Here is a 21,524-nt window from a genome sequence, read left to right as displayed (position 1 = left end):
TTATGACTGTCAGACAACGCTGTAGTTTTACATCTCTGTACATCACCATTATGTTTTTGTTGTGTCTATTTGCTGTGTTTTTAATTTATTGTCCAATGTCAACTGTTATTTGTGATGGATGTCTGTTCATTGTTTGTTTATCGAAAATAATAAAAACTATTAATCATTAAAAAAAACATTACAACATGTCAAATCTCCATCTGGAACAGCAATATTTTGGTTTTCACTCATTCGTAGGAATAGAGAACATGGAGAGAGACAGGCGGGTAGAAAAGGAGGCATTACCAGAGAGAAAGCAAGCAGGAGAGGGGAGAAAGAAGGAGGTCATTCACACAAGCCCGGTACAATAATATATATGTTGGGAGAAAGAGGAAAGCAGGTGTACATAACTGTAGGTGTCTCTTACCTGTATCGGTTGATGGGAGTGATGAGCTTTGAGGACAGAAGGTAACTGGAGAGAAGAAGTGAAGAGGGAGAGATTGTCTGTACTAACCACCTCTTTACTTCCTGCTATTCCTCTATTGTTCTGACACAGGACAACCAACCAGTTTTTGGCTGCGTTCCAAAACCCCAAACTCTCTTCCTTCCCTCTTTTGTGTCTTTTGTCTAAATGTGTCAGGTGGGTAGATATGTATTTCACTGCATGTTCAATAATGAACAATGAACAATCAGTCAAGCCTATAGCCCAGTCACAGACACCAATCTACATATGTGAGTAGCACATACAGTATGGGCCAGCACTAAACAGGCTGAGTGACAGTGTGGACCTCTTCAGAATCATCGCCATGGACGACCCTGCTGCGACATGGCTGGGTGTTAATGTGTACAAAAATGAGCAAGACGATCATGATGTTAGATCAGTACAATAGTCACAGAGCCGACAAGTATCTGTGCTGTGCTGTGACTCTCCAGTTGGAGACTGGGAACTTATGGAACTTAGGTGAACGTATGGAACTTAGGTGAACTTATGGAACTTAGGTGAACTTATGGAACTTAGGTGAACTTATGGAACTTATGGAACGTAGGTGTATGTGCATCTCCACGCTGGTCCCAGGTTCTTTGATAGTACTGGTAAACACCGTAGTATCAGTGGCTTCCTGCCCCTCGTTATGTGAGTCCACACAAGCTGCAACGAGAGAGGGTTCAGAGCTCCGAATGCTCTTCAAACAGCATTTCATTAAACATGATGTAAAGCCAAAGGGCTGACTTTATTCATTTTTTTTCTCATGACGTTTTACAAACATTCTGCCAGCATGGCAAAATTTAAATAAGGATTCTGAAATGCTACAGTCTAGAGTCATTCAAGTGCTGTGCTACAAGGTATAAGACATCAGAATCATTTGCGTAAACAGATCATTCAGGACGGACATAACAGAAAGCATGATAGTCACAGCCAGAGCTCGGTACGAAAGATTTCACTCAATGTAGGTACTCCCTTTTTCTATTTCTCTCTCTCTCTCTGTGTCTCGCTCTCTGTCTCACACACACATACACACACAGACACACACACACACACACACACACACACACACACACACACACACACGTACGGCCCATTAACTCAGCAACCACCTTAAGTAAGAGTGGAGGTAAAATATCTCTTGAGTTGAACAATACTGTATTGGGCTCTTGCATTCTCCAATCTAAAAATCAACAGATAAAAAAAATCCCTTCATAGTGATAACAAAAAAAGAAATGAGAGCGATAAGAGACCAATTACAGTATTGCCTCAATCAAAATGAAAGCCATCAAGGCCTAATCCTCCCACTGACATGAATACATCATTTACGCAAATGTTAAACTTGCGTGTGTCCATAATCTGGCTAATTACATTCATCCCAAATATATCCAGTAAATGTCGAATAAGTGATAATATTATCTTAGCTACTTGTGTTATACTCATACTTTTTGGCTTGGTTTAAAAATGTGAGTTCCAGGTGAGTCTGTTCAACAGTCCATTTCAGGAGTCCCATTCGTGAGTCAGATGCCCTACACAACAGACACACAACAGACACAGAACAGACGCATGGCCCTGACATAGCTTGCACAACACTTCCATTGGATTCTATGACAAAGGGGAACTGACATTCTCCTATTCTGCCTTATGTCCTGTACATACATCATTAATACTTGCAATACAAAAGTAAACATATATTTCAGGTGCTTTACATGGGAGACCATTCTGAATCAGAGTATTGTATATCCAAGTGATGGTTCACTATCGAATCAGAGTTTGGCAGACATCAAAAGGGAATTAAAGGCACCATCTTGTTTTTATTATGTTTAGATGAGGCCTATCTTTCCCATGCATTTGGGATGAAGCCCAAACTTGGTTCTACACAACAGATGGCATAGGACATAACTCAACACTAAACCAGTTTCAGAAGTCTAAAACCTTCAGACAAACTTTGATTTTGGATTGAACTATCCCTTTAAACCACTGCCTCCATTCTACTTCAGTTATCCAAGATTAGTTGCACGAGATTGGATGGTAACCCTTCTGGGTGGTGGGTCCTCTATGCTCCGATTGGCCACAAGCTCTTGCAGTTGCAGCGCCCCTCCGCCAATGAAACAGAAGGCCGGACAGATGGGGGCGGAGCAATCTACGTGTCCCTCCCACAGGATGCGTAACGAATGGGCGTCGTAAAATGTGACGCGCCCCTTCTCGAAGTCCAGACACACACCTAGTCGTGGGGGTAGGGGGGCGGTGGGCGGGCTGGGGGAGTTGCCGTGGTTAATGTGGTTGCCGTGGTTGCCGTGGTTGTTGTGGTTACTGTGGTTACTGTGGTGGGAGGTCGCAGCTCCGTGCGGTAAGAGAACCTTACCCATCCCCATGGTGAGGAAGCAGAAAGGAGGGGAGGAGTCCTGGGTGTCCTCTGCTCCACTGTCATGTCCACTGTCTGGGTCATAGCTGGAGAAGGAGGGAAGGAGTGATGGAGGAGGGATTGAGGGAGGGAGAGAGGGAGGAGGGAGGGAGGGAGAGTTGACTTAAACAGTTGACCTGTTTAAGTGTTGTGTGAGAAACAGGTCACAGACAGATAAAGACAGTTTTTTTCAGACTGAAGTTCAGTAGTAACCATGTGTTGGACCTTAACCTTGGCCTTACATCACCAAAGTAATGGCTAACCACCATGTAGTATTCAACCAACTCTTTAGTCTTTGGTTTCTTTTTTCACACGTTAACTCCTTACAACATGAACACTCACCGGGGGCTAGCCATGTCCTGGGGAAGGTGGAACCACTCCTGTAGCTTAGCCTCTTGTCCCACGCCCACCTGAGACAGAGAGAGAGAGAGAGAGAGAGAGAGAGAGAGAGAGAGAGAGAGAGAGAGAGAGAGAGAGAGAGAGAGAGAGAGAGAGAGAGAGAGAGAGAGAGAGGGTAAGCTCAAGTACAATATCAAAATATTGGATTACCAGACAAGGCTCTTTAATAGCTTTTGAAAGTTTGTCGAACGGTTGATGAACAGGGAGGAGGGATTCAAACACAGACTTCGTCACATCCTGTTTATTGCTAGTTAGCTTAACACACAGACACAACACACACTCAGTCAGGCAACTGTGTCTCTCTCTCTACCTTGACCAGGTAGGAGCCAGGTTCCACCGAGCACGCCCAGTAGTGTCGGCCCTGAGTGACAGCCAGGTCGGCCACCAGCAGGTCGGAGGTCAGGTGACAGGAAGTGAGGGCGCGGTCTGCGGCTTGCAGGAGGGAGAGGCCTGGCACGCTGCGGGCGTAGGTCTGCCCCTTACCCAGTGCCAACCTGTCCGCATGCAGCCCCCAGCGTGAGTCCAGGGAGAAACTCAGCACTGAGGGAGGGGGAGGGGGAGGGGGAGGCGGGGGGGGGGGAAGAGGGAGGGGGAGGAGGAGGACAAGGACGAGGGGAGGGACGGGGACGAGAGGAGGTAGGTGGAGTAGGAGGGTGGAAGAGAGAGAAGTCGGAGGATAAGGGGAGAGGAAGGGTGAGAGGGGAGATGGGGGGAAGGGAAGGAGGGAAGGGTTAAATACAGCAGCAGGGTCAGAGGGGAGTCTACAGGGACACAGAACATTCCAGGAGAGAGAGGGAGAGAGAGGGAGAAAAGAGCAGGAACAGAGGAGCATATCTACAGGCAACAAGGTGTATTCTGGAGCAGAGAGGAAATACACTACAGGACCAATAGGAGAGGAAATAGGAGAGAGACAGAAGATTCCTATTTCGACAAAGAGCAAGAACAGGAGGAGGGACAGAGAGAAAGAGAGAGAGAGGGGGGGAGTGTGTGTGAGGGGTTGGCCTACCCAGCTCAGCAGGCTGATTAACCTCAGGTAACGTAAAGCCTGGTACACACATAAAGATTTTCTAAATCTTAACAGATTTTTTTATCTGAGAGAGACCCCACACATGAAGATAAAAGATCATGGATTGAACAGTTTTGATCGTATTGTGTGTGGTGTAATCCTATATTCCCAATCCAGCACACCACATACATAAAGATCTGATCTACGACAGTCTAGAATCTCGTCCCCCAAGCCAGAAATCTCGCGTGATCAGGGAAGTAGTACCCTGACTGACCTGTATGAGGCAGCCATGTGCGATAGGGCGAATAAATTGCCGAAGAACGAAAAGAAGAAGACGCGTCAGTCAGCTCGCTTCTTGATTGGCTTACATTCCATTCCATGTCACAATCGGACTCGGGAGTCGCCCCACAAACAAGAGGATTTTTGATCGTAAATATTGAACACATTTAATATTTACGATCGTCGGCCCCCGACCATTTTCTGAGCAGATTGTCGGGAGAAATTGACACACCTTACTGACACATCTTAACACACCTCACACCACAGGATAATCTTGTAGGATAATCTCTAGAGCCATCTGATAATCGGGCATTTGCTGTACTTGGTCGGAAAGGGCCGAAATCGGGCCAAAATCGGCCAGATTATCTTTATGTGTGTACCAGACTTAAGTTTCTCAGCATAATTTCTGAAATATTCATCGATTAATTTGCTTGAGTGAGCACACCTGATGATGTCTGAGAGGTAGAATATGAATAACCTAGAGGTTATGCAAAAATGTGTACAGGGTGAGCAAGGGACAGAGAGAGGGAGAGGGAGAGAGAGAGAGAGAGAGAGAGAGAGAGAGAGAGAGAGAGAGAGAGAGAGAGAGAGAGAGAGAGAGAGAAAGGAGACAGAAGCAAAGAGAGAGTGGGTTGTGTGGTACACTTGTGAGATAAGTGAGAGAGAGTACAGGAGGTGAGCAGGGTGAAGACAGAGGGATTGAGAGTTGGAGTGATGGAGGGAGAGGGTGGGAGGGATGGAGAGGGTGGGTGGGATGGAAGGAGAGGGTGGGAGGGATGGAGGGAGGGAGAGGGTGGGAGGGATGGAGGGAGAGGGTGGGAGGGATGGATGGAGAGGGTGGGTGGGATGGAAGGAGAGGGTGGGAGGGATGGAGGGAGAGGGTGGGAGGGATGGAGAGGTTGGGTGGGATGGAATGAGAGGGTGGGAGGGATGGATGGAGAGGGTGGGTGGGATGGAGAGGTTGGAGGGATGGAAGGAGAGGGTGGGAGGGATGGAGGGAGAGGGTGGGAGGGATGGAATGAGAGGGTGGGAGGGATGGAGGGAGAGGGTGGGTGGGATGGAAGGAGAGGGTGGGAGGGATGGAGGGAGAGGGTGGGAGGGATGGACAGGTTGGGAGGGATGGAGGGAGAGGGAGGGATGGATGGAGGGAGAGGGTGGGATGGAGGGAGAGGGTGGGAGGGATGGAGGGAGGGAAGGAGAGGGTAGGTGGGATGGAGCTGGAATTCTGAATGGAAAGAGTGGGTTTGGTGCAGAGACAAGATGAAAAGGTCAAAAGATAAAAGGGTTTGAGAAGGCGAAGGGATGGATGGAGAGAAAAGAGATGTTGTATTAGAGAAACCCTAAACAATCATTCTATCATGAACACTGTGTGTGTGTGTGTGTGTGTGTGTGTGTGTGTGTGTGTGTGTGTGTATGTGTGTGTGTGTGTGTGTGTGTGTGTGTGTGCTCGTGTGCTTGCGGATGCGCGTGTGCGTGTGTGTGTATTCATCTGTGTGTGTGTGTGTGTGTGTGTGTGTGTGTGTGTGTGTGTGTGTGTGTGTGCGCGTGTCTCACCTGGTGCGGGCGGCGTGTGCAGGTAAACCTCTTCACTGTATTCTCCAAACCCCGCCTTGTTGCATCCTCTAACCCTCAGTACATACACACTGTCCATCTCCAGCCTGTCAATCACAGCAGTGGTCCCGCACACCTCGTCCAGCCGCTGCCATGCCATCGGAGTGTTGGGAGACTTGACCACGCCCCAGGCGGCTCCGGCCACTCCCATTCGCCGCTGGAACTCCACAGAGAAGTGCCAAGCGGGGGTGGAGTCCTGGGGAAGGCGCCAGCACACAAACAACTGGTCATAGACCAGAGTCTTCTGTGTGTCAATGACAGGAGCCAATGGGGCTGCGGCAGGGTTGGGGGCAGGGAAGAGAAGGGGGGGTTACATTGATGATGGATGAAGTTACCCCTCTTACATTGTAAGACACACACACACACACACACACACACACACACACCTCGTATGTACTCCAGGCTGCTGATGAGTTTGAATTCTTTGGAAGCGTCCAGGGTGAAGTGTCTGAAGGAGGGATCAGCGGACAGAGAGAAACACTGCAGGTTCTCTATAGCCTTCACTAGCCTGGAGGGAGAGAAGGGAAAGGAGACATAAATAAAGTAATAAAAAGTCATACATTAAAAAAGGTATTAGTTTAGTGTGGTGTGGTGTGGTGTGGTGTGGTGTGATGTGGTGTGGTGTGATGTGTCGTGGTGTGGTGTGGTGTGGTGTGGTGCTGTGGTGTGGTGTGGTGTGTTGTGGTGTAGTGTGGTGTGGTGTGGTGTGATGTGGTGTGGTGTGGTGTGGTGTTGTGGTGTGATGTGATGTGATGTGATGTGATGTGGTGTGGTGTGATGTGATGTGGTGGTGTGGTGTGGTGTGGTGTGGTGTGGTGTGGTGTGGTGTGGTGTGATGTGGTGTGGTGATGTGATGTGATGTGGTGTGGTGTGTTGTGGTGTGGTGTGGTGTGTTGTGGTGTGTCGTGGTGTGGTGTGGTGTGGTGTGGTGTGGTGTGTTGTGTTGTGTTGTGGTGTGGTGTGGTGTGGTGTGGTGTGATGTGGTGTGGTGTGGTGTGGTGTGTCGTGGTGTGGTGTGGTGTGGTGTGGTGGTGTGGTGTGGTGTGGTGTGGTGTGATGTGGTGTGGTGTGAGGTGGTGTGTCGTGGTGTGGTGTGGTGTGATGTGTTGTGGTGTGTTGTGGTGTGGTGTGATGTGTTGTGGTGTAGTGTGGTGTAGTGTGGTGTGGTGTGGTGTGGTGTGGTGTGGTGTGGTGTGGTGTGGTGTTGTGGTGTGGTGTGGTGTGTGGTGTGGTGTGGTGGTGTGGTGTGGTGTGGTGTGGTGTGTCGTGGTGTGGTGTGGTGTTGTGCGTTGTGGTGTGGTCTAGTGTTGTGTTTTGTACCTGTTATGAGTGATGCGTGCGGCCTGTACGAAGCACGGCGGGTCTGTCTCTTTCAGCAGCTCCTGTGTGAAGGCCATTAACCCCGCGTGCTCCAGCAGGCCCCTCCTCTCTGTGACCTGGGACGACAGGGCCTCCCCCCTCCTGGACCGAGCCCCCTCCAGGGCCAGGGCCAGAGCCCCCTGTCGCTCTGCCAGAGCCGCTGCCAGATCCCGTATACACTGGGACAACTGCTCACGAGCCACCACACTGTTCAACTAAAAGGGGGGGGGAGGAGAGAAAGGGGAGACACATGTTACTTTTTAACTAGAGGGAGAGAGAGTGATGGGGGGGGTCAGAATGATTAGAGGTAGATATGGAGAGTATTCAATTGTGCTGGATACATTTTTAAAAACAACTGGGTAAAGGATAGAAAGAGATAGTGTTTGTGGGTTATTAGTTTATTGAAAAAGGGAGGAAGAGAAACAGGGAAAGTGAAGTTCACCTCCATCTGTGCGATGGCGCTCTCCAGCTGAGTGATCTGGGTCTGTACTGTCTCCTGATTGGCCAGGATATAGTTGATCTCCTTGGCGATCTTGTCCTATGGGGGTCACAGAGAAAGGTGACTTCACAGTGACCTGAACATGACTGATCATCCGTGTCCCCGCTCTTGCTACAACCTCGGCAACAAACCAAAAAAACTCAACTTGACTTAAAACTGTATGAACCCCCATCCCTTAAGCTCTGATATTCATTGACTGTTGAACTGATCATCAGTATACCTTCAGGGCCTGGCAGGCCTGTACAATAGGCGCCACCTTGTGGCCGTGGTGGCTACGGCGGAGCTTGCAGAGCGGGCACAGCAGCTTCTGACAGTTGCGACAGTACCACAGCAACCTCTCCTGCTCATGCTCCGGACACGTCAGCACCTACAACAACAAGTAGAGGTAAGGGTAAGGCTAAGAAGATGGAGGGATGGGATAGGAATAGACACACACACACACGCACGCACACACACACACACACACACACACACACACACACCTTGGGTCTGAAGTTGTTGGTGGGTAGTATGTGTTCGTGCTGGGCTCGGGGGGTGCCCCAAGGGTGGTACAGTTTGAAACACTCGTTGCAGAAGTTGGACCTGCAGTCGGCACAGCCCTTGGTAGCCTCCAGACTCTGAGGGGCCTTACAGAACCCACACATGATGGCCACACTGCCCAGACTCACCGTGTGTCTGTACCTGAGAGGGAAGAGGGAGGGGGAGGTGAGGGAGGGGAGGAGAGGGAGGGGGAGGTGAGGGAGGGGAGGAGAGAGGGAGGGGAGGCGAGGGAGGGGAGGAGAGAGGAAGGGGGAGGTGAGGGAGGGGAAGAGAGAGGGAGGGGGAGGTGAGGGAGGGGAGGAGAGAGGGAGGGGAGGCGAGGGAGGGGAGGAGAGAGGGAGGTGAAGAGAGGGAAGGGAAGAGAGAGATTATAGCCAACCTGCTGCAGGTGCTGTACCTGGTGGGAGGATAGTGGTTCGGGGGGGAGGGAGGGAGGGGTGTTCATTTAGTCGTTATTAAATGTCAACATGATGTCATGAAGATGCCACTGTCCAAGCATCCAAGGAGAGAGAACGAGGGGGAGAAAAGAGAGAAAGAAGGAGAAGTTCCTCTGTTCCCCTTTCAGCTGAATGTTGGTTATCGGGGGAGTTTTAATTCAACTTATCTGACCTGGATACTGGAGCTGTAACTGCATACTGCACTCCTTCCACTAAGCTATGAAACATGCACAGTCATGCTTTACTGACAAAGAGCAACATTGGGAGAGATACAGCTGCACACTCAACTAATGCTACCCCTCTCTCTCTCTCACTCTCTCTCTCTCTCTCTCTCTCTCTCTCTCTCTCTCTCTCTCTCTCTCTCTCTCTCTTTCTCTCTTTCTCTCTCTCTCTCTCTTTCTCTCTCTCTCTCTCCACTCCCTGGGTGCATCTCATTGGTCTAAAGTCTCCTCTCCTTCGTCTAGAATGAAGAGCAGTTCTTCCTGATAAGCAGTCATAAAGGGAAGAAGACAGACAGAGAGAGGAGCAGTTTCAGACTATAGAGACGAGGGTGACGTCCATTCATGAATCGTCCTAGTCCTTTCTCTCTCTCTCTCTCTGTGCTTGATCCACTTCCTTTTTAAGAAAGTCCTCTTGATGTTGATGTAAAAACACCTATGACATCACCACCACCGGCTTATGCTGCAGTCTTCTTCAGCTTTCTACGCCATCAGCTTTTAAAGCCCTGGCTCGAGTTTGGTGAAAGGTCTCTGGCTCGTTTCTTTTGGTATTATTTACTTCCTTCCCGGTGGAAGGGAACGATTTTCTGTCATGTTTGTAAAGCCGTATTGACTATTCCCCTTCTCTCTCTGCCTCTCTTCATTTCCTGCAGGATTGTTTTCCTGTTTAACTGCCTCTTCTCCCTGACTGCATGCTGCCCCTTGCGCCTCTAATGCAAGACTGTGTATAGATGCAGGGGGACAGATTCAAGACATTGTGTGTGTGTGTGTGTGTGTGTGTGTGTGTGTGTGTGTGTTGGATACAGGATAGCATGTTATAGGGGTTCTGGCTCCATAAAACACTGGTTCCCAATTGGTGGGTCGGGAGTCAGGACCAACTAGTGGGGTACTGTAAAAGCCTTCTAGGTTGGGCTTCAGGACTTATGTGTGTCTGTATGATTGGATATACCTATATATATGTGTGTGTGTGTGTGTGTGTGTGTGTGTGTGTGTGTGTGTGTGTGGGTGTGGGTGTGGGTGTGGGTGTGTGTGGGTGTGGGTGTGGGTGTGCGTGCGTGCGTGTGTCTGTGTACCTCTCTATGATGCGCTCCAGTGTGAGGTTGCGAAGGCAGTCGGTCAGCCCTCTCTCCCCCAGCTCCACGTCTTTCTGACAGCACGGACAGGGAAACAGCATGGGGGGAGTGGCTATGTCCTTACGCCGCCGCCCCGGGTATGTCCCAAAACCTTCGAGACGGAGACGGGAAGGGAGTTCAGATGTGGAGAGGGTGCAGGAGGAAAGGGGAGGGAGAGAGGGAAAGATTGACGAGACAGGAAAAGAGAGATTTGGGGGAGAGGAGAGTGGAGATAGAAAGTGAGAGGGGAGAGAGGGGATAGAGAGAAAGGAAAATGAAGTAGTTTATAGTGATTGTGGATGTAGTCTTAACTCAGGCTAAGAGAACAGGGAGATGATAAAGTGAGCCACTGCCATTTCCCCTGATAGCACTGGAATGAGTTCACTGTGGGAGAGACCCTACATGCTGACATACACAGAAACACACTCCGCAAAAAAGCACCTGCTGGCCCCTGCAGGTCTCTCTCTCACACACACACACACACACACACACACACACACACACACACACACACACACACACACACAGACGCTGATGATCTAATAATAATGTCATAGTATGTCATAACTCCCTTACTGGCACACACACTTATCTTTAGATGAGAATGATGTCACTTTATTAGTTTCAAAACCCACTTGGGTGCTGATGTCATTCTCATTCTCTCACTTTCTCTCACTCTCTTCTCTCTCACTGGCACACACATTTGTATAGCCAATGACCCACTTATACAAGCACACACACAGATACTCCCCCCCCTGCCCCACCCTACACCCATCACATCCTCCACACCAGGGGGAATGCGGATTACAATGAGTCCTCCGTCCTCCGATTTCTACCTCCACCAGCCTCCCCCTGCTCCACACCCACCTGCTGTTCGGAGCACGCGGTCCAGGCGGTCGGTGGTCTTGGGCGGGGGTCTGCGTGCCTGGCGAGGAGAACATTTGTTGGGGGTGGAGGCGGGGGAGTTGGGCTCCGGGGGAAGGTCAGGGGGAGGGTAGCCTCTCTGTACCAGCACCTCAGCGGCACACAGCAGGCACACACTGTGCTGGCACGGCAAGATGATGGGCTGCTTCACCATCTCATCACACACTGGGCAATGCAGCTCCCGCTCCATACTCTTCATATTAGACTGGGGGGGGGTGTAGATAAAAAGACTGAGTCAGATGAATAACTTAAATGAGTTGTTGCTCTGAATACATTCTACATTCTGCAGAAAGAGAGAGAGAGAGAGAGAGAGAGAGAGAGAGAGAGAGAGAGAGAGAGAGAGAGAGAGAGAGAGAGAGAGAAGAGGGGGTGCAAGGGTTAAAGAATCTGAGTGGGTGAGGAAGAAGAAGAGAGAGGATAGAGAAGTTCCTGCTTAAGAATTGATGTTGGCCTCTGAAGCAAGAACGGGCTGGTGTGTGTGTACACACAGCTGGTGCTGACTGCAGGCACTATAGCCAGTCTCCTGCAATATGAATGAAGGAGCAGTAAGGTCACCTTACTCTGCCTACCCTTGGAGACTTTGGAGAAACGGGCTGGTTTCCCGGACACAGATTAGGCCTGATCCTAGACTAATAAGAATCTTCAATGGAGCTTTAAGCTGTGTCGGGAAACGACCTGTCATCCCTACCTATACCTTCAGTCAACACATAACCTCTTATACTAACATTGAACAAAGTTTTTATATGCCAAGGTTTGTTACCATTCGCGTACCTGCTAACAATGTGACGCAAAGAACCGACGAGGTAAAGCCTATAGTGAAAAACAGCAATTTCTCACCTTTGCAACGCACGTAGCCTATCACCTTCCCTTCCGCTTTCGTTCGTTTAAAACAAACCTGTCTAGTAAGCTGATCATCCATCTCAACCAGTTGCCGCCTATAGTGCCTACCAATGCTTTCATTTAGGGTACATTTTGTAGGCCTATTGCAACGTTTTAGGTTTCTGTGCAGGTTTCGATTAGGCGCGTCTATGGGGATGACTCCACTACTTTGTTCTCCTATATCAATGTGTCGGCTCGGCTCACTCCATTTAATTCAGAGGAGGGTGTCAACTGCAGTGGTGGACTCAGGCTGTTTGAAGGGCAGGGGCGAAAAGAAAAAAAGGGCACCTACTGCACAACATGGGACCCCATCAGTGCACATGGTCAAGTTTAGACCATTGGAAGGGCAGCCAATAGGGCACATCCTCTAATTTTGCCACTCAAAAGGGCACTTTAGTGCGACGTCTTTCAACTGTGGGGGCACATGGTCAAGTTTAGACCATTGGAGGGGCACCAATAGGGCACGTCCTCTCATTTTTGCCACTCAAAAGGGCACTTAAGAGAGACGTTTTTCAACCGTGGGGGCACCAGGAGGGGCGGTCGCCCCCCCTGCCCCCCTTCTGAGTCCGCCAGTGGTCAACTGGTCTTTTTCTGCACATCTGATGCGCGAGACCTCTGGCCCGTACGTGGTCCAGCGCCGCTGCCTCCAGCCTGCGCAGCATCCCGTTTCTATGCCAACGAGCGTCTGCTCTATCGCGCGATGGCAAATCGTACATTTCCCAATATGTTTGGTTGTGCGCATTACATTAGATTGAGATAAATAGGCTTACCAAAAAATATCGGATATTAGGCCTATAGGCTACTGTTTTTTTTTTCTTCTTTCTTTAGGCTATCTCATAAGGAATGTCGGTGGGCTTGAGGCTGATACTGGAGTCAAGCCAGACAGTACTTGGAGCTGTGCCAAATATCTAGGCTACACTGGCCTATAATTAGCCTATTGAAATTCAGTCTGATTTTACTAGTTGATGCAATGACAGACACATACCCCCATGGTCAACTGATAACCATATGCCTGTTAAATTAAATTGTGCATTGCCCATGTGGCGAACGGCCGATAATAAATGTGATACCAACAGGCTTGTAGGCTGGGCCTTTACCTGCATGATCGGTGTCTAGAAATCAATGGATGATTCATCTACCATGAATAGAAACAGGGATGACAGAGAGAGAGATATGCAGATTGAATTATTTGATTTAATCAAGACAGGTATATAGGTTTATGTGGATGCATAAGGTATCTGCTGGAGGCCTATGATGTCTGTAAACGAGGATAACATAGCCACCTTGCCTATAGCCTAATAAACACATGATGTCATTAAGTAATATAGCAGTTGGCCTTATAATCTTATACACTTACACTGATGCGAACCAGTGCGTCCATCATCGACGTGAATGCTTGTAGCTCCGCTTCTGCCATCCCGCAAACGCCTTGCTGCTGATGCGATCCCAAAGGTTTATCAATGTAGCCCTATAACAGAATTAATACACTTTCGTTGTCTTAATATGACAAATAATGGTAAATAACAATAGACTGATTAATAGATTAAAAATAAAAAATAAAGGTCTATTCGGTTGGTCGAAATGTCTAGGCTGTGTGGCGCACACAACGTCGATCCCTCTTTTACAGTGTTCAATGTGCGTTGAATAAACGCGAGTGGGGGAGAGAGAGTATGGGTGATTTTGTGCAAACGCAGGTTATCTCCCCCCCTCTCTCTCTCTCTCTCTCTCTCTATCTCGCTCTCTCGCTCTCTCTATATGGATAAGGCTATGGAAAAAGAGCTCTGACACCCCCATCCATGCCTCTATTACTAAAATTCAATTGATTTCAAAATATAAAGATGTTTTTAAATCGCATTTTATTACAGGCACTGATGATGAATAATGGAACTCAGATACCCCTGTTTTTTCTATTGTATATTCTTGCCACTAGATGGCAGTATTAAGTAGAGAAGAAGTGATGCATTCAAGGAGGATGCGTTCACAAACTCCTTGGCTCCTGTCTCCGTTCTTAATCGTTCATAACACAGTTCAACAGTCTTGAACGCACCCCCAGATTAGGTTGTTGTAGCAACGAGAGACGCCATCTGCTTGCTTCAATTCGTAGCGTTGTTGTTGTTAGCATCTAGCTAAATAGATTCCATACATAGTCTATAACTCTAGTTAATGTATTAAACATGGCTCGTTGGCTCCAAACACAGTATTACTAACAAGCAAAAGCATTCACTGACACCTTCATCGAGTTGCTTGCTACCAGGTGCCTGGGTAGTGGGTGAGTAATGTTAGCTAGCTATGCTATTTGCTCTTGCTCGTAGACTAAAAGTCGTAAACTTTACTCGTTTGTAGTAGAACAAGTTAGTTAGTTCCTATTAAACCTTGTTGTGTTATATTGTTGATATTATACATTTGCATATCGCGTTTAAATAGATAGCTAGTTGTTAGCTAGTGGAGACATCCTATCTCAGTTCCCTTCTCTCCCTCTCTCCCTCCCTCTCTCTCTCTCCCTCTCCCTCTCTCTCTCTCTCCCTCCCTCTCTCTCTCCCTCCCTCCCTCTCTCTCTCCCTCTCTCTCCCTCCCTCTCTCTCTCCCTCTCTCTCCCTCTCTCTCTCTCCCTCCCTCTCTCTCTCTCCCTCTCTCTCCCTCCCTCTCTCTCTCTCCCTCTCTCTCTCCCTCCCTCTCTCTCTCCCTCTCTCTCTCTCTCTCTCTCTCTCCCTCTCTCTCTCTCTCCCTCCCTCTATCTCTCTCCCTCCCTCTCTCCCTCCCTCTCTCTCTCCCTCTCTCTCTCTCTTGCTCCCTCTCTCTCCCTCCCTCTCTCTCTCCCTCCCTCTCTCTCTCTCCCTCTCTCTCCCTCCCTCTCTCTCCCTCCCTCTCTCTCTCCCTCCCTCTCTCTCTCTCCCTCCCTCCCTCCCTCTCTCTATGACTGTGAAGACTCCAGCCTGATCTAACTACAAAGAGATGATGTCTGCAGTCAACTCTCTGGTCCCAGCCAGATTCCTGACTCTGACAGCTCATCTGGTCATCGTCATCACCATCTTCTGGTCGAGGGTATTAATCTCTTTTTTTTTAAGCCACAATTTGTAATGTCCCAGAAAAAAAACATTGACCCTCCTCATGTAGCCTACATGTCTGTATTTTTGTGTATCCAATGAATCAATATCCCGAATATGTAATCTGAAACTGCTGTATCTCTGAAATAGATTTTTTTTTTGTTGTTGTTGTTGTTATTTTTTCTGAGTGGGGCTGTCCCACTTATATTTTTCATTTTTATTGACAGTTACAGTGAAGGTTTAGACAGGAAGGATGGGTGAGAGAGAGAGGAGGGATGACATGCAGGATATGTCCCCGGCCGGAATCGAACCGGGGACCCTGCGGTTACGTAGTCAGCGCTTAACCCGGCCGCTACGCCACCTAAGCACCCCATCTCTGAAATAGATTGATTATTGTGTACAACAGGAGAACAATGTCCAGGCCTGCCTGCCACTGGATTTCACTGAGGAGGAGTACACCAGAGAGGACACGAAGTAAGTTTCTTTCACATTATGTCACCTACTAACTCTCAGTCCTTATTCTACTTAACTCTTGTACTAATATGCTGTCTTTACAATATCAATCTCTATAACAACAAAACATGAACCCATATACAACTGCAAGTGATACATAGATTTGTTTTTGATACATTCCCTCTCTCTCTCTCTCTCTCTCTCTCTCTCTCTCTCTCTCTCTCTCTCTCTCTCTCTCCCTCTCCCTCTCTCTCTCTCTCTCTCTCTCTCTCTCTCTCTCTCTCTCTCTCAGATTGCTGGTGGCGCTCTCAGTAACCCTTGGTATGTTTGCTGTAGAGCTGACTGGCTTCTTCTCCGGAGTGTCCATGTTCAACAGCAGCCAGGGCCTCCTGTGTATCCTTTACCTGAGCTCCACTCTCACAGCAAACCCTTGTAGATTACATGTAGTACACATGCCATCTAGTGCAGCCATTCTCAACCAATAGGCCTTGGTGAGATGTCATGGGGGTCAGTGTAACCTGACTGATTTTGTGTCAATTAGTGTTGGCAGCATCCTTTCAGAAACCACTGAAACCGGTACATTCAGACTTATAGGTGATTAAATCCAGTGGAGGCTGGTGGACGTAGAAATCAGAAGACAGGCTAATTGTAATACATGGAATGGAATGAGGAATGTGTGTTTCATACCATTCCTCTGTCCGTTCCATGCATCACAATGAGTCTGTCCTCCGATTTCTACCTCCACCAGCCTCCCCATTCGAATCGCTTTATTTTTTACACAAACCGTTTCAATAAAGATTAACAGAATGATATTCAGGGTAGATGGCAGATCTGAAAACCTTTGAGGCTAAGCAGTATGGTGATGATGTTATGTTACCATATCTTTTGCCATATCTAATCCAATAACAGAACATTCACATGGAGGGAGATAGGACTGAGGGGGAAATCTTGTCATTGGTTTGGTTTGGTTAAGATTCCCTGACTCAAGACTCCCTCCCTTTACACCGTCCTCCCTCTATCCATCTATCCACACTAGCCATTGCAGCCCATGCCAGTGCCTCTGTGGCTCTGCTTTTCTTTCTGTTTGAGCAATGGGAATGTGACATCTACTGGTGGATCTTTGCCTTCTGCAGGTTAGTGTGTGTGTCTGTGTGTGTGTGTGTGTGTGTGTGTGTGTGTGTGTGTGTGAGTGTGAGTGTGTGTGTGTGTGTGTGTGTGTGTGTCTGTGTCTGTGTCTGAGTGTGTGTGTGTGTGTGTGTGTGTGTGTGTGTGTGTGTGTGTGTGCGCGTGTGTGCGTGCGTGTGTGTGTGCGTGTGCGTGTGCGTGTGCGTGTGCGTGTGCGTGTGCGTGTGCGTGTGCGTCTGTGTCTGTGTGTGTGTGTGTTACTCAGAGGTTGTGTTTCCCTGACCGAAGCCTCACCAGCACTGGCCGCCCACTGCTGTGCGTCGGTCTCCCTATCTTTCTTTGTGTTCCAGAGGTGGGAGTGCTGGACCTACTGGGTTATATTTGCCTGGTGCAGGTGTGTTTCTGTTTGCGTGTGTTGGTGTGTATGTGTGTGTGTCACATCATATTTATACTTACACTATCTCTCTCTCTCCGTCTCTCTCCCTCAGTGTGCTCCCTGCATTTGTGGAGATCCTTCTCTTCATCGCTGTGTTTGGACTAAAGAAGAAGCCACTATAACAGAGAGCAACATGAAATCATGATGTAGTCGTTAGTAACATTTCTCAGTGTCTGAAGACAGCTCACCAGAATGAGGGTGTTCGAGGACATGTCGAAGAGGTGTGGAGGATAGTCATAGTGACAAGTTCCGGCACTCCCTAAAAGGGGGGATGTACTGTACTGTAGCAGGTGTGGTGGTTGGACCAACTGAACATGGTGCTGATAGTCTTTGGACTGCCGTCATGAACTCAAGTTTATTGGTACGAATGACATGTTGAAATGATGGACTCAGTCATTTTTTTCTTCATCATGTTTAATGTTGTGTGTCATACAATCTCTGTTCATGTCTTTAAATCCACAGGTTAACCGTCACTATCTATGTCAATATATTTAGCAGTGCGTCCACTTCTCTGTACATGGCAGGTTCACCCATTGCTGTAAAATGTGTAGTTCCTTTTTTTTAATTTTTTTTATTAAACTTTGTATACACATATTTTCTCCATGATATGTTTTCTCTTTGAACCACCCACAAAACCCACAACCTACTGTAAACGATTGATATTACGGTTTGAACCAATCTCAAGTCTTTAAAGCGCCTCTTATCTTTCTTTTTTTTTGGTAATCAATTATTTATTGCAAAACAGTACACATGTAAAACTCACATTATTACACCAAACAAAATTGTGTCTGTCCTGTTTTTTTTTCTTCTTCCTTATCTTACTATAAACACATGAGTAACACCCCCCCCCATAAAGCGTGTCTTATCTTGATAGAATCTGATTGGCACTCTGGTCTGATTATTAAATGTGACTCCTCCCACATGTGCCACCTTTCCCCGGGTCCGGGTGAGTGAAGGCGGATCTTAGTTCCTAGACACTGCTTGTGTTTTGAAAGAACACCGACAGCTCCCCCAGACAGTCTCACTCAAAAATATGGGTAAGTAGAATCAACTTACTGTCTCGTTTTCCACACTTAACTGTAGTGGTTAAAAGTAGACTAAGTTGGTTATGAGATCATCACAATTTTCATTTCCCATTCACTGGTAACAAATATTTTGGTGGGTGTGACAAGAAGTGGCTAGCTAGCTAGCCCTTACAGCTAATTAGTGAACGCTCGCAAATGATCTAGCACACTCTCTGAATGGTGGACGAAATGAAATGTTCGTGCCAAGTGAATGTTACTTTTGTTTGCTATTCCTGGGAGCCCAGTGTTACTGTTATTTTGAGGGAGTTAGTAGCACGACTAGTATTTCAGCTAGCATTCGAGCCATTCTAGTTGTTGCCTTTCGGAGTCATTTCAGAGCGTACCCTGACGTGGCGTAAAGATTGCTTCAGGTAACAGTTCGTGACGTTAGAATTATAAGGTTCTATCTCAATTTTTGTCAAAATTGAGTTTTTTACATAATCTGATCCATTAGGTGTTTATTAATGCCTGTGTGGTGTTATTTTTTTAAATGTTGACATTTTTTAGTTAGTAATTCATAAAATACAAAGGTTCCATCTCACAGAACATAATGGAATGTCAAAACTTTGACGCTCAATATCTCTGAACTGCCCTAAACGGAGATAGAACCTTATCATTCTAAGTTCACGAGTTCTCTGATAGCCGGTTTCATTCTGCCAACAAAAACAATGTAGCTTCTGACACACTGAACATAATATGCTCTTTGTTTAGGCTCATACCATTTAGGCAATTGGTTATATGAATAAAAAATCCACTGCATAAGCAACGTTTTGTTTTACCCATAATGTATCTGAACAGGGGTAAGTCTCTAACCCCATTGAGTGGCTGCCTATGCTGTCCTCTACAGCCCAGTTACTTTTATTTTCCCAGTGTAGACAACAGCACAGACACAGCTTAACAACCCACCTGCTTTCTCCTCCCTCCCTCCCTCTAGCGGTGAACACAGGCACGTCTCTGGTATTATCCAGCCTGCTGTCAGTGCTGGTGTTCGCTGGGATGCAGATGTTCAGCCGACAACTCGGATCCACCGAGTGGCTCACCATCGTGGGAGGCTTCCTGGGGTCCGTCCTCTTCATATGCTCCCTCACTGTATCCTTTTCCACACCGGACCTATTGACATATTTTACATAGCCTATTTAAGATGCGTCCTCTCAATCACGGTGATTTTAGAATCCCATAGCTGGGGTGCGTCTAGACGGAGGAGTGTGGGCCCTCAGGCCAGGGGGCATCTAGGGTAACTCTGTATTGTATGTACAGCACAGGCAAAAATGCTAAACACACAATGCCTTTGAAGCTGCTCGATTAAGGTGTCCTCTCCCCCACTCTTTGTTTACCACCTTAACCCCATTTCCAGGCCTTCAATAATCTGGAAAACCTGATCTTCGGGAAGGGATTCCAGGCCAAGATATTCCCAGAGAGTGAGTGTTCACAATCTTGCCTTGAAATGAATTACAGAAGGCATTTTCCCTTTTATATTACACTATTGATAATTTTTTCTCTGCTGATGAGATGCATCTCAATAGTTTTATAAAAACACCCTCATGTCTTCTCTCCTGTACCTGATATGAAGGACCTGGCCAGGTGAAAGCGAACACCCCAACAGTATCTGTCACATTGCTTTCACCTGTGCCTGTTTGGTGTAGATCAGTACTGAAGGCCTAGTGTTTATTCCTCAGGCCTTGTTTGACATGATATCTCTCTCTCTCTCTCTCTCTCTCTCTCTCTCTCTCTCTCTCTCTCTCTCTCTCTCTCTCTCTCTCTCTCTCTCTCCCCCCCCCTCCCCTCCTCTCTCTCTCCTCAGTCCTTGTATGCCTGTTACTCTCTCTGTTTGCGTCTGGACTGGTGCACCGTGTGTGTGTCACCACATGGTAAGTGTGTCCACAGATTACCGACAACAACACAATGCTCTCTTTCTCAAGAGACACCTGGTCCAAGACAGCAGCCAAGGAAAGCAAGATTTCAGACAATTCATAAACAATGACTCACATACGTCACAAAACAAGTTACAGACGTAGACACACAAACTCTTACTACAAACAAGTTATATCATAATGCACCAAAAACAAATTAGATATAGACACACCATTTAAGGTTAGCGATATAGACACGTATGATGTTGAACTACAAATATAGGAATACTTGAGTAATGAAGTGAGAAATAAAGTGTGCTGTTTACTATTTTTAAGCTTAGTGTGAAGAGTTCAAACATAAGATGATGCTGTACTGACTGAGTGTCTCATTTTGATTCCTGTCTTATCTCTTGATCTCTCTCTTTCTCTCTCTTTGTCTAGTCTGATATTCTCGCTCTTCGCTCTCTACTACATCAACAAAGTCTCAGCTGCCCTGTATCAAGCAGGTGTTCCCATGGTAACGCCAGCCAAGGCTGCAAGCAAGGGAAAGAAGAGGAACTGAGCCACCCATCCTATCACACTTTTCTACCAGTCATCCAATCAGCCTCCATCGTTGCTGCTGGCCAACCAATAATACGAGGGGAAACGATCTTGATTAGCCAGTGGCAACACACCCCCAGTTACCTTTCATGTCTCTTGCCAACTCAGAATAATGTGTCTACTTATACACACATGGGCTGAGTCTGAGTCATCATAAAATGTCTCCCTTTCCTCACCTCAATGACCACTGATCTCTGAGGACTAGATAGGTTCGCAGTAACATGGCGGGGAACACAGTCCATTCATTTATCTGCAGTCATGAAGGGATGGAGACATGGATAAACAGCTGTTTAGGACATAGCCAGCACAGTATCTCTACATTCCCTACACAGCATCCCCATTTAGTATGCACTTGTTACAAATCAGCCACACTAAGATGCATATCTGTCATTACCGGTAATTTGTGTTTTCATTGGTTTGTCCATGAACAGTTTTTTTGTTAAGATGATTTGTAATTAAAACCCAATTAAATACATTGAGACTCTGGGAGTACTTATGAAGGTAGACGTGTGTGTGTGTGTGTGCGTGCGTGCGCCGCATCATTAGTTCATTAGTTTGAAGAACTGTAATAACAATTAGATTAGTAGTAGTCTAGGGGTATTCCATGAACTGAAAATCCAGGCTTATTAAGTCTTGTGAGACTTTGAGTTGATTAAACCTTTCTGAAGTATTTACTAGGGGACCTGTGGCACATAGCACATGACATGACTATGTATAACACTGCGTGTTTGAACCTGAATGAGAAAGAGACACTGTGAGAGAATGCAGAGGACCCCCACCAAGACATTCCACACATAACCTCGACGTTGACGACAGACCTGTCCT

At 47.3% G+C, this 21,524-nt stretch overlaps 3 protein-coding genes and 1 long non-coding RNA gene across 5 annotated transcripts in view; 2 read left to right on the top strand and 2 right to left on the bottom strand.

The window, feature by feature from the left end:
- Nucleotides 1-507, bottom strand: part of LOC308165892 — a 2,924-nt gene extending 2,417 nt beyond the window's left edge. Inside the window, exon 1 of the long non-coding RNA XR_013937684.1 lies at nt 407-507. This is a non-coding gene — a long non-coding RNA (uncharacterized lncRNA). The remainder of the gene's footprint in view (nt 1-406) is intronic.
- A 1,953-nt stretch (nt 508-2,460) lies between these two features.
- trim46a (tripartite motif containing 46a) lies at nt 2,461-13,544 on the bottom strand (the record flags this gene model as incomplete). The annotated part of the gene is made up of 12 exons (XM_080540880.1): nt 2,461-2,911; nt 3,207-3,274; nt 3,574-3,803; nt 6,103-6,432; nt 6,546-6,667; nt 7,480-7,733; nt 7,961-8,056; nt 8,238-8,384; nt 8,500-8,698; nt 10,286-10,436; nt 11,192-11,453; nt 13,485-13,544. The coding sequence occupies 12 exons, from the start codon at nt 13,542-13,544 to the stop codon at nt 2,461-2,463; spliced, it is 2,370 nt and encodes a 789-aa protein (XP_080397006.1).
- A 1,538-nt stretch (nt 13,545-15,082) lies between these two features.
- On the top strand, nt 15,083-17,307 carry LOC308166560 (transmembrane protein 107-like; the record flags this gene model as incomplete). The annotated part of the gene is made up of 5 exons (XM_080540886.1): nt 15,083-15,169; nt 15,578-15,645; nt 15,917-16,017; nt 16,661-16,757; nt 17,238-17,307. 5 exons carry the CDS (start codon nt 15,083-15,085, stop codon nt 17,305-17,307), a joined length of 423 nt encoding a protein of 140 aa, XP_080397012.1.
- Nucleotides 17,308-18,140: 833 nt separating this feature from the next.
- krtcap2 (keratinocyte associated protein 2) lies at nt 18,141-21,165 on the top strand. Of its 2 annotated transcripts, none has more exons than XM_080540884.1 (5): nt 18,141-18,222; nt 19,184-19,338; nt 19,604-19,667; nt 20,051-20,117; nt 20,541-21,165. In XM_080540884.1, exons 1-5 carry the CDS (start codon nt 18,219-18,221, stop codon nt 20,659-20,661), a joined length of 411 nt encoding a protein of 136 aa, XP_080397010.1. In that variant the 5' UTR covers nt 18,141-18,218; the 3' UTR covers nt 20,662-21,165. The 2 variants fall into 2 exon arrangements, with proteins under 2 accessions (XP_080397010.1, XP_080397011.1); XM_080540885.1 differs by lacking the exon at nt 18,141-18,222 and adding an exon at nt 18,543-18,620.
- Nucleotides 21,166-21,524: the final 359 nt, after the last annotated feature.

The sequence above is a fragment of the Nansenia antarctica genome (assembly GCF_963989245.1).
Source record: "Nansenia antarctica genome assembly, chromosome: 10".
Taxonomy (NCBI): domain Eukaryota; kingdom Metazoa; phylum Chordata; class Actinopteri; order Argentiniformes; family Microstomatidae; genus Nansenia; species Nansenia antarctica.
This window is presented reverse-complemented; position numbering and strand designations above follow the sequence as displayed.